Source organism: Caretta caretta, chromosome 2 (genome assembly GCF_965140235.1).
Source record: "Caretta caretta isolate rCarCar2 chromosome 2, rCarCar1.hap1, whole genome shotgun sequence".
Lineage (NCBI taxonomy): Eukaryota > Metazoa > Chordata > Testudines > Cheloniidae > Caretta > Caretta caretta.
The window spans coordinates 266,059,712-266,072,820 of record NC_134207.1 but is presented as its reverse complement, the minus strand read 5'-3'; the positions used below and the strand labels follow the sequence as shown (position 1 = coordinate 266,072,820).

Genomic DNA, 13,109 nt, shown 5'->3' with positions numbered 1-13,109 from the left:
ATTTACTTTTTCCCCATTTACAATTCAAATGGGAACGTTTTATATAGGATTCATTCTTCAAAAATTGTATCAAAGCCAATAAATCAGTATGTAAAACTCAGCAAAAAATATTTGAAATTACTGTTTCAAGCACTGTTATAAATTCTGTTTAAAGGCAAAAATAAAGATTATTTTTCCCCCCTATAAAGAGAAGCTAACACTAAAACCAAACCAAACAACTAAAAGTATCTGAAACACACTCTGTGTTTTTGGACCTGCAATAGTACTTGCTTAGTTATCCGGTAGTTACTCTTTGCACTAATGTATTTTAAGCAGAGTGAGTTGTTTTTCTTGAGGATTTCTTAAACATTGATTTAACTAATTGAAAGGAAATTTGTGCACTCGGCCGAGTGGGACAAAAAGCATTTTCTCCCCATCAATAAAATTTGCAAAATGTGGTTTTTCATGGCTATTGGGTTTTTGAAGTCTAGTGCTGGAGCTAAACACTTTGCCAAAAGTGATGTCATTTTGTGACACTGGGAAGCCCAGTGGAAAAGGCTGTAAATCAATTTCCAACCAGCTTTAAATAATAAAAACTTATATTTAGTATTTTAAAATAAACATTTTGTTGAAGTATTTATTAGTTTTACTTCTGACCCTAACCCATTAAAGCAGGTTGGAAGCTAGCTTGATGACAGCATCTCAAATGACATCACTTTTGAGCAAGATGACTGCACCCAGCTCTAAACAGGGAAGTGAATAATGAAATGTTTAAAACTTTAGAAGAATATGAACTTATTTTTTATTCATGGTGACAAGCACTTATTCTCTGAACTCTCAGACTGCTGAGCTGAGTATTGCAGCCTCCTTTTAAATTAAGTTTTGTATTGAACTTTTAAAAAATTAAACGGACTTAGAGTTGAGATTTTGAATGCCGAGGTTAAGCAGAGATTAACTTTTTAATGTTTAAGTGCAGCTGCATTATAGAAATATACAAAAGAGACTGCCAGCACTCAATCACAGTGGCAGAAAAGCCTCTTCATGTTATTTTGTGTAGACATCACGTTATTAGCAATCAGTTTAGTCTTTCCTGCCTTTGGAATCAAAAGGTTTTCGTTAATGCTGTGTTGAAAATAGTGCAGCACTTTATCTGGGACATGATTACTGAAGCACTGTCAGTATACTCAGTGTCGGAACAACACCCAATGGAAAGACCCTGTTCAGAGGAGCTGACAGGTTCAGGGTAAGGACCATTGTGCTGTGCAGAGTTCTGTTGACTTTAGTGAGGTTCCAACTGGGTATTTGTGTCGACTCATTAGCAGAATCTAGCCCTAAGTAAACAAAAATCAAATATAAAGCAACATGGGGTCGCTAACCTAGTCTCTTTTGAGTGATGTGGTGGTGACCACCATTTACTGACATGACTTAGCATTTGTGGACCTGAAAGAGGACATGTTTTATGGAGGCACTTGTAATAGAGGGGTACAGTTGCTTAAGAATACTCTGAACTGGCCTACATTTATAGCCTTCACGCTTTATGGCAGCATCCCACATAACAGTCTGCCTCTGTTACTTTCCAATAGGTCAGTTTTCTTTCCCAATATGTAATGCTGTTGTATCCTTTCACCTGACTTTCAGTATTACACAGCCAGAAAATGGCTAGCTCATCACATATTCTACTTTCACAGATTATTAAATTTAGTTTCTGTTCTTGTTAATTAACTTTAATCGGTCTGGGAAAGGCATGGAGTGGAGAAGCTCTCCATTAGCTATTCCAGTTAGCCCTGTAAGTAGCAGCAGGGTCTTGGTCTGAGTTGAAACTAAAATAATAACAGGAGAAAATTATAAAGAAAACATCACTGATCCAGAATGCAGCACCACAGACTGATTCATCATATGCAAGTTGTTACACATATTATAGGATCATTATCATGAAATGCATATTCTGTTACAAGTAATGAGTGCAATAAGAACAAATATATTTAAATTTAAATAGTATACAATTTAAAACATTAGTGTTTATGAAAGATGTTTCACAATCCATAATGCTATACAATTGGTTAACATTTCATTTAAATAATTATTACTAAACATATCCAGAGGCACTTGACAAGAACACTTAGGTCACTAATCACAATTGCAATCTAAAGCTCTAACCCTGCCAACACTTATTCATGTGCTTAACTTTAATCACATAAGTAGTCCCATTAACCTTACTCATGTGAGTAAAACTAAATGTGTGTATGTTTACAAGCTCAGGGCCCAAAATAGAATGCACAGATCTAGTTCATAGAAAAGAAAATACATAGACATTTTAACTACTAAGACATAGAAAGGTTCCTGTTATTATATTAACTGCTCTGGGACCTAGATATAACTGTGACATACTCATTAGAAATCTTCTAAGATAAGGATGAAAGTAGCGCTAGGCGTAAAAGGCATTTCACAGACCATCCTATTGATGCCAAAAATGTACTATGCATTATCCACATTAGATAGATAATCCGTGCCCTAAAGAGTTCAAAATTTTAAGAAATTTGCACTTGTGTGTAATTTATATTCCAGATGAGTAAAATGCACACACAAAATCAGTTCTGAGTTCTCTCTCCTAAACTGGCTTTCTCCCCTTTGTTCCTGCAGCGATGTCTTCATCTGACATTACAAACTAAGTGTTGTTGTGGATGTTATTGCGGGAGGTCATAAATGCATCACTTAGGATTTGCCTGGAGCCTCAGAGAAAGAGAGTGATTTATTTTAGTAATAATTTGTACAGAGTTTGTCAAGTGCAAAGTATGAAGTAAATAATTACATAGCACCTTTAATAATACTCTGCAGTGCTGTAGCACCTTTAATTCAGAGACCGCAAAAATACTTTAGACATTAACCTCGACATCTCTGAAGTAGATAAGGGATATTGGTTTCACTTCACCTACCAATGAAACCAGCTCTGGGCATGGAATCAAGTTATAGCATACAAAGAACACCAAACAATAGCATAGGCCAGGAAGTGAAGAAAAATACCAAGTCATCTGGAACAGGGAAAATTGTATGCATATAAAATGTAATTACATGAGATGGAATTTGGTTAGAATCAGAGGCCTAACACATCTACCATGGTAAAAAATGCCCTGGGATTTTTAATGACCACAAGTGGACCTCTGTTTTATGTCTCATCTGAGAGGCAACACATCCACCAGCACAAAACCCTTAATGCTATGCTGTGACATTGGTTCATGCCTCAGAGAAGCATGAATCCTTAGCCCTACTTCCTGTGGCACTCATATCCAAGTACTGGCCAGGCCCAGTCCTGATTAGCTTGAGATCTGATAAGTGCACAAACCCTAGTAAAATGGCTGCAGGTGAGAGGCTCTGTGTAAGTGATGAACTCCTTGCTAAACAGGTGTTGGGTAAATACTTAAAGTAGCAAGGAGAATTCTAAAAAGTAAATAAGATGGAGTTTTTTGGCGGTTTTAGTTTCAAGAATCTGCTGGATAATTAAGTTTGAAACTTGAACTACCCTTAAAATAATGAAAATATGTAGGGTCTATTTTTGCTTTTAAAAAAATTACACTAATCAATAATAGTTCCAGTGTTCATACCCCTAATGGAAAGTGCTGTAGAATTTCTAACTAATTATCTCAAGACTCATGTGAAGTAAATAGGTCCCCCATGTAAAATGGGGGTAACTGAGGCACAGCAGTTGAAACTGACCTGAGCACCCAGTGGTACTGGATACACTATGCCAGTGGCTGTCAGCCTTTCCATACTACTGTATTCCTTTCAGGAGTCTGATTTGTCTTGCGTATCCGCAGGTTTCACCTCACTTAAACTACTTGCTTACAAAATCAGACACAAAAATACAGAAGTGTCCCAGCACACTATTACTGAAAAATTGCTGACTTTCTCATTTTTACCGTATAATTATAAAATAAATCAATTGGAATATAAGTATTGTACGTACATTTCAGTGTAGAGTATATAGAGCAGTGTAAACGAGTCATATGAAATTTTAGTTTTATTGACTTCACTTTTCATGTAGCCTGTTGTAAAACTAGGCAAATATTTAGATGAGTTGATGTACCCGCTGGAAGACCTCTTTGTACCCCCAGGGGTACACATACCCCTGGTTGAGAACCACTGCACTAGACCATGTAGTCTCTGAATTTAAAAACTGATTATGGTAGGATCCCATAGATTTTGCACTCCTTTTAATGAGGCAGCCACAGCCAAATGCTGTTCCAAGAGTTGTATTGGTTTTTGCAACACACTCCTATCTTAGGGCCCATTGCCATAGTATTTGAGCATCTCACAATCTCTAATGGATTTATCCTCATACACACCCTCTGAGATAGGGAAGTGCTACAATCTCCATTATACAGACATACAGACGGGGAACTAAGGCCCAGAGACGCTGACTTTCTCAAAATCATAGAAGAAGTTTGTGGCAGAGCAGAGAATTGAAATTTGGTCTCCCAAGCCTCAGCCTGGTGCCCTAAACACAAGACCATCTTTCTGCCATATAAAGATATTCTGACAAGATCAGTGCTAGAGAAATTACCAAAACAAGGTGGCTAATGTCACCTGTGTTACAAACACCAAAGACAAGCAGGTTTTGCCACAGAATAATATTGTGATAAGAAAATGAATTTATTTTTAATTTTCGAAGCAGGTATTCAGTGCACAGTAGAGTAAAAGCAAGAAATGTTCTACTTTCCCAGTACCTTCACTATGAAATCCTCATTATTCATTTTTGTCTTAATGTGGTGGTAATCAAAAATATGGCAAAAATGTCACTTTACCCATGGTAACTCCTTATGTAGGGGAAAGTGAGCTTCTTCAATACCTCTAGAGCAATGGGGACACGTTCCTCAAAGTATTCAAAACCCTCCATTATCTCAGGGACATTTGCAAGCGTCATCAAGCAAGACAATGAGACTTACTGTGGTAGAAGTATGCAGTGTTGTAGTAGCCGTGTGGGTCACAGGATATTAGAGAGACACGGTGAGTGACAGGCATGGGGAGCGGAGTGGGGTCAGGGGCCCAGTGATTTAAAAGGCTGATGGGATAGATACGTATTTTTTAATAAAAATTACGATTAAAAAAAAAGAGATCCGTTTCCTGTCGCTCTGTACAGAGCGCCGTCCCTCCTGGTGCCAGTAACCGTTTTTCAGAGCGCTGCTGCACCCTGCTGGTCTGGCAGAGCGCTAGCAACAGCCGCCTGGGGACCGCGGAGCTTGCTGCCTCCTCTGATTGCTTGGGAGCCGCTGTGCCTGCCATGCTGGCTCTCCGGCTGCAGGGCTGAGGACAGGGAGACTTGAAAGAGGAGCAAGTTCCCTCTGCGCTACCAGATTTCCTCCCCCCAGGGCTGCAGCTCCTTGCCAGACACAAACCAGCAAATTCAGCCACCCAACTGAGCTGCCCTAGGTTTGCCGAGAGGCAGGTGGGGCCAGCCCCCGCTTCGCTGCCACGAGCACTGGCTGACACAAGCTGCTATTACGAGCGCAGGATAAGGGGCCACCTCCACCGCTCAGCCAGAGAACGAGGCACGGGTTTTCCCTCTGCCTTCGCCCCTGGCCGCTTCCCTGGAGATCTCCCGGTAGATGTGGCGCATCATGCCTGCCATCTCCTCATTGCTCTGGGTGTTGATGTCCCACAGCACCAGCTGCACAAGTATTGTATTGTATATTTTGACTTTGTTGGTCATATTCAGTTACATCTTGCATATCCGTTTTTTCCTTGTCTTTAGATTACACATGAATCACGATTAGGTGTTTAATTAGCCTACTTGATACTTCAGGTGTTTTCTTACTTTGTGCTTCTTTAAATGTTTTATATATTAATTAATTTCATTCCATAATGTATGTATTTAATTTAAATATATAATTCAAAATAACACATTCTACATCTTATATTTAGTCTCACAATTTGTTTAATACTGGTGCTGTATGTTACTGGGAAAAAAGTTGACTAGATCAAGCAACGCCACAACTTACGTATAGTGAGTTCTAATGTGTTATCAATAGCATAAAAAGTAGTGTCGTAATCCCTTTCTGGGGAGGGGGCCATAGACTTTCTGCCCTGGGGCCCGGAATTGCTGTCAGCAGGTCTGGTGAGTGAAGTAATATCTTTATTTGGACCAATTTCGGTGGGTGAGTGAGACAAGCTTTCGACCTTTTGCAGAGCTCTTCTTCAGGTCTGGGAAACTTACTCAGAGTGTCACAGCTAAATACAAGATGGAACAGGTTGTTCAGCATAAGCAGTACTTAGCAGTTGTACTAACGCTGAGGAATCTGTTCCACCTTGTATTTAGCTATGACACTGAGTAAGTTTCCCAGACCTGAAGAAGAGCTCTGCAAAAGCTCGTGTCTCTCACCCACCGAAGCTGGTCCAATAAAAGCTATTACTTCACCCACCTTGTCTCTGTGCTAGAAGTGTGAACAGTTAAACAGTGTTGACTGCCGATGAGTTCCCTGCGCTCTACGTGTAGGTCAAGGAACAGTAGTGTGGGTTGGTAGCCAACCTCCACAGTGCGAATCAGTTCTCTTCACCCGGTGCATGGTCTTATTCAAGCATTGGGGCTAGCTCCATGCAAAGAGAATGCTGAGAGTGTGCTTAGTCATCCAATTTCCTCATGAAATTCCTTTCGCAGTAGCTGGTCACACTATTATTCTGCCATTGGGGTAAAGCCAGGCTTGACCCAGAGCGTCATCGCATAGGTCAGGTCAGCAATACAGAGAGATCACCTTCTACAGGTGGGGTTACGTGTTAGCATTTCCACCTTGCTCAATGCTAGGCAATCCAGCTTTGAGACTTTAATGCTAGAAAGCATAGCTGCCTAAATCATGAAGCAGGTTTCTTTTCTTCACTATGTCCAATAAGGCTGTTAGCGTCTGGGCACGGCATACGAAATACCAGATCCTAAAATAAGTCTTTTGAGAAACACCCACAAGCTTCGTGCCAGCAGCTGAGGCCATGTGGAACAGCTGCCTGTATTTTCCTGGAGTGTGCTGATTGAGCCACAATTGTGCAACGTGAAAGGTGTGACCATGCACAGTTGATGCACTTTTCCCTGGAAAATCCTACTGTGTGGATATGCTGAAACTGTTTGCTATGAGAGGGTCAGATAAATAAGTTCAGTCCCAGTTTCACAAACATGGTTCTGGGGCCCAGGAAGACACTTAGGCATTTGCTTAAGCACCCTTTCTACATAGGAATGCTTTCCTGATAAGTATTTAGCTGTTAGCCCTCTAGAGCCAATGCACTTACTGAAGAGTGAACTGGAATTTGTACTGGCTTCTGGATAATCCATTGTATTTCACTTCAATTCCGATTGCAGGGGCGTGATCATTGACAATAAAATAAGAGAGATACAAAGTGGGTGAGGTAATGGGCTTGTCTTCATGTACAGCAGTGCAGCTGCAGCCTGTCAGTTAAGGTGCTACTGTCTTGATGGGAGAGCTTCTCCTGTCAGAGTTGTTAATCCACCTCCACGAGAGACTGTGGCTATGCTGATGGGAGAAGCTCTCCTGTTGACATAGTCCCCCATGTATGCAGCACTATGTTGGTATAACTACATTGCTTAGGGGTGTGGATTTATCACATCCCTGAGCAACAGTTATACCAATATAAGTCTGTAGCGTAGACCTGGCCAATATCTTTTATTGGACCAACTTCTGTTAGTGGAAGAGACAGAGAAAATCTTTCAAGTTACACATAGCTCTTCTTCAAGTCCGGGGGCTTGTCGACACTTAAAATGGTACAGCAGCACAGGTATGCCATTGTAATGCTTCAGTGTAGATGCTACCTGCACTGATGGAAGGGGTTCCTCCATCAGCATAGGTAATCTACTTCCCCAAGAGGCCTAGTGCTAATTACGGGCTTGTCTATGCTTACCGGGGGGATTGACGATCGGCAATCAATGCATTGGTTGATTTAACGGGTCTAGTGAAGACCCACTAAATTGACAGCAGATTGCTCTGCCATTGACTCAGAAGTTTCACCGCAAAAAGAAAACCACCTCCACGAGAGGCGTACAACTCTTTACCGGTGATGCTTTTGCGGCGATGTGCAAGTGAAGATGTTTTTCCTGTTTACACAGTTTTTAGCTTCCTGAGGATATCCCATAGTGCCTAGGTGACCACTCTGGCCAGCAGCTCTGATGCCAGGTAAACAGACATCCAGCCCTCCCCCTGTAAAGCTCTGGGAACTTTGAAAATCCCCTTCTTGTTTTCTTGGCAAGTGCTCACCTATCATCTGGCCAGATGACAATGCCTGCTCCACAGAGCAAACGATCCCCTGCTTGGAGCAATGCTGAGCTACTGGAGCTGATCAGTGTTTGGGGAGAGGAGGCTGTGCAGGGACCCAGGATGCCCCGCCATCACCCCCCTGCCCTTCCCATAAGACCCACATCAAAATGGAGAGAGATGCACTGTGGGATAGCTGCCCTAAAGTGCTGCTCTCATCCGGGATGGAAGTGCTGCAAATGTAAACACTCTCTGAGACCTGAGGAATTGAGTACACAAACCTGCGCTTTACTTTGGTTCCCTATCACCAGTGAAATTTACAGTGCAAAAACTCTGCAAGTGTAGCTATACCCTAAGGTTTCTGGTGTAGACATGGCTAACCCTTGTCCTATGACTGCAGAGGTGTTAATGGGCCACTTCATTTTGAATGGTCCTTTGCAACAAGCTAACTCCTATGCTTCCCAATCTGTTCCACATTGTATTTAGCTGACACACTCTGGGTATGTCTACACTACGAAATTAGGTCGAATTTATAGAAGTCGGTTTTTTAGAAATCGGTTTTATATATTCGAGTGTGTGTGTCCCCACAGAAAATGCTCTAAGTGCATTAAGTGCATTAACTTGGCTTCCACAGTACCGAGGCTAGAGTCGACTTCCGGAGTGTTGCACTGTGGGTAGCTATCCCACAGTTCCCGCAGTCTCCGCTGCCCATTGGAATTCTGGGTTGAGATCTCAATGCCTGATGGGGCTAAAACATTGTCGCGGGTGGTTCTGGGTACATATCGTCAGGCCGTCGTTCCCTCCCTCCCTCGGTGAAAGCAAGGGCAGACAATCGTTTCGCGCCTTTTTTCCTGAGTTACCTGTGCAGATGCCATACCACAGCAAGCATGGAGCCCGCTCAGCTCACGGTCACCGTATGTCTCCTGGGTGCTGGCAGACATGGTACTGCATTGCTACACAGCAGCAGCAACCCATTGCTTTGTGGCAGCAGACAGTGCAATAGGCCTGATAACCATCATCATCGTGATGTCCGAGGTGCTCCTGGTCGCCTCTGTGCGGTCGATCAGGAGCGCCTGGGCAGAGATGGGAACAGGGACTAAATTTGGAGTGACTTGATCAGGGCATTCTCTTTAGTCCTGCAGTCAGTCCTATTGAACCATCTTATGGTGAGCAGGCAAGAGATGAGGATGGCTAGCAGTCCTATTTTACCATCTTCTGCCGAGCAGCCATGAGATGTGAATGGCATGCAGTCCTTCTGCACCATCTGGTGCCAGTCAAAGATGTAAAAGATAGATGGAGTGTATCAAAACAAGAAATAGACCAGATTTGTTTTGTACTCATTTGCAAAACCCCCCGCCCCCATCTAGGGGACTCATTCCTCTAGGTCACATTGCAGTCACTCACAGAGAAGGTGCAGCTAGGTAAATCTAGCCATGTATCAATCAGAGGCCAGACTAAGCTCCTTGTTCCAATAAGAACAATAACGTAGGTGCACCATTTCTTATTGGAACCCTCCATGAAGTCCTGCCTGAAATACTCCTTGATGTAAAGCCACCCCCTTTGTTGATTTTAACTCCCTATAAGCCAGCCCTGTAAGCCATGTCGTCAGTCGCCCCTCCCTGCGTCAGAGCAACGGCAAACAATGGTGCATCTGAGTTGAGAATGCTGTCCAGAGCAGTCACAATGGAGCACTCTGGGATAGCTCCCGGAGGCCAATGCTATCGAATTGTGTCCACAGTACCCCAAATGCGACCCGGCAAGGCCGATTTAAGCGCGAATCCACTTGTCAGGGGTGGAGTAAGGAAATCGATTTTAAGAGCCCTTTAAGTTGAAATAAAGGGCTTCATCGTGTGGATGGGTGCAGGTTTACATCGATTTAACACTGCTAAATTCGACCTAAAGTCCTAGCGTAGACCAGGGCTCTGTGATTGCCTTTTTCAGGGTATGACTACACTAGAAACTTCAAAGTGCTGCTGCGGGAAAGCAGCTCTTTGAAGTGCGAGTGTGGTCACGCGTGAGTGCTGGGAGAGAGCTCTCCCTGGGCTCCTGGTAATCCACCTCCACGCTCCCAGTGCTAGCAATTTAAAGCGCTGATTTTTCACACCCCTGAGCCAGCATGTTAGGGCGCTATAAAATGTAAGTGTAGACAAGCCCTCAGACTTGAAGAAGAGCTCTGCTTAGCTCATACGCTTGTCTTGGCCTGATCAGTCACATCATATGTGACCTCTCCTGCCAACATAGGTATCACCCATCGTTGGGAGTGGATTAATTAGGTCGAAAGGAGAGTTCTCTCCTGTCCGCTTAGGGCTAGTCTACACTTAAATGTGGCTTGTGTGTAGTCATGGTAGAGCGCTGGGAGAAAGCTCTCCCGGTGCTCTTAAAAAAACAAACAAGAAAAAAAGCCACCTCCGCGAGGGGCATAGCTCCCAGCTCTGGGAGTGCAGTTCCCAGCGCTGGTGCAGTGTCTACACTGACGCTTTACAGCGCCGAAACTTGCTTCCCTCAGGGGTATTTTTTCACACCCCTGAGTGAGAAAGGTGCAGCTCTGTAAAGTGCCAGTGTAGACAAGCCCTTAGAGTGGCTACGTGAGAGAGCTTACAGCGGAGCAGCTGCATTGATACAACTGCGGCACTGTAAGCTCTCTAGTGTATGAGCTAATTCAGGTCAGAGGTTGGTTTACCCTTAGAAAAGGCAGCCTTTGATTTTTATTTCAGTACATCTCCAACTTCATATATTTATAGTAAACAGGAAAGATGGCAACTTTAGATTCTGCTGGCTTGAATCCTCTGCTGACATACTTGGATTGCTGACAGAGAGTGACTGTAGCACTTAGTATGGTTGTGTAAACCAAACAGATTTGATATACAAGATATTGAGAGAAAATAAAATAGGATCCACCACAATGCCATGTTTTTAGAACTATATCTGCATTTTGAGACCTGGACCTTTTTATTCTATTGTTTACAAAGTTGGGGGACTTACGTGACCTTTCCCACCCCACAGTTATATTAGCAGTAGTCTCAATGTCCACGTGAAAATCTGATTATTTTTTCTGGCTTGCTTTGCAGGAGGTGTATCGAATCCCGAAGAAGAGTCAAGCAGAAAAGGAGAGTAGTGGTAGGTAGTCAAGGATACCTTTCAAGTAGCAGCTGAAAGTGTAATTTCCTCCAGAGAGGATTGATTTTCCTGTGTCTAAAGTTGAATGCTTATCAGAGAGGTTGCATGCGCGCGCACACACAAAATCACTTTATTATGTGTGTTACGGTGGAGCTTAAGGGATCCCTTGGGGTTGGTGCTGTACGTACACATGTCCAAGACGGTTTCTGCCCTAAACCGTTTACAGTCTAGGTGAACGTTGGGAGAAAGGAAGTATTACTATTTTCATTTTACAGATAGAGAACTGCGGCACAGAGAGTAAATGACTTGCTTAAAGTCACACAGTCTATGGTAGAGCTAAGAATTGAACCCAGATCTCTTGAATCCCAGCCCAGTGTCTTAACCATGAGGCCAGCATTCCTCTCTACAGCTCATACGTAATCTGATCACAGTAAGGAAATTCAGAGTGGGATGTACAGAGGCTTATCAGTATCTGGACAGAGGGGGCTTTAAACTCGGAGGTTTCTCTTTGTGCCTGTTGGTATTGGACTCCATAAAGTGCATCTCCCGTTAACTGAATATCTTCCTCTTATGGGTCCCCAGCTTCAGGTGTTTTACGCACCAGGTCTCAAGTGTTGTGTGCTGAACCAGTTTAAAACCACTTTTCAGCAGACCAATGTGTGTGGGCCCAAAAAGCGTTTAAACCAACTTTAAGAATGATACCATAGCCTGGGTAAAAGGCAAGATTAGAACATTGTTTCCAAGCTCAGTTTACATACTTGGGTCCAAGGATCTCCATGCATACTGGAGTTCGATATAAACAAGAAACAGAAGCCGTTTGTACCCCTGGGTTGCAATTGTGTTCTGTCTCACCAGGTTACTTATTTGTAACTTTAGCTCAGACTGTGTTTGCACCTGTTACTCACTGTTCCACAGGGAGAGGGAGAACTCAAAACTGGTGTGTAGTGCTTGTTACATTTTATCTATGCACAACCCCACAAGAACAAAATCAATTAAAATAAGATGTTAAATTACATCTAGTGCTACATGACATGGGGGCGTTTGTGGAAAGTGACTTATATGCTCTGGGGACCTTATGTTTAGTTGAGGATTGGTCCTGCTTTGAGCGGAGGGTTGGACTAGATGACCTCCTGAGGTCCCTTCCAACCCTGATATTCTATGATTCTATGGTGCCCATTTGCAGGGATTAAGAGCCTGGGTTGTTGTTTTTTTCCTGACTTAAAAAAGATGGAAGCTAAAGAGGTTATTCTCGAGCACTGCAGAAAGAGCGACTCCACTGCTCTTCACAAACAGCAGTTCATGCTACAATTTACATTGATTGGGTGACCTTTGACAAATTAATTGAATTGTGCTAGCGACATTGCCAAAGCGTAGTTTTTCTGTTAGAAAATACTCCGGTGCACCCTGAAGAATTAATGGAATTTTTGAGATGTGTTGGATGTATTAGACATTTGCACAACCCAAGTCCTTGCAAATTTTCAGCTTTGCAATGACTCAGATATGAGCACTCAAGGAATTAGCTATTAATACAGTACAGCACAGTGATAAGTTATATGTGCACTCATACCGTGATAATACATTCACTTCAGAGTTCTCTTATGGTATAATGCTGTGGCTTTCAAAATGTGGGCCATTTTATAAAATCAAGGTCCTCTCTTAGAGCATCTTCTCCACTTTTCTTTCCTCTTTCTATGCCTTTCCGTCTGGTATCCATATAGGAGACGTTAATATTAAGACACTATTAAAGAGGTAAAATGAAATAGGACACTG

At 42.7% G+C, this 13,109-nt stretch overlaps 1 protein-coding gene across 6 annotated transcripts in view; it reads left to right on the top strand.

Moving 5' to 3' along the window:
* SETD2 (SET domain containing 2, histone lysine methyltransferase) overlaps nucleotides 1–13,109 on the top strand; it is a 149,618-nt gene that overhangs the window by 77,527 nt on the left and 58,982 nt on the right. For all 6 annotated transcript variants that reach the window (XR_012667320.1, XR_012667321.1, XM_048837340.2 and 3 more), the window contains one exon: nucleotides 11,291–11,339. Coding sequence is in view for 4 of the 6 variants with exons in the window: in XM_048837340.2 (XP_048693297.2) it covers nucleotides 11,291–11,339 (49 nt within the window). In the remaining 2 variants the exon portion in view is untranslated. The remainder of the gene's footprint in view (nucleotides 1–11,290; nucleotides 11,340–13,109) is intronic.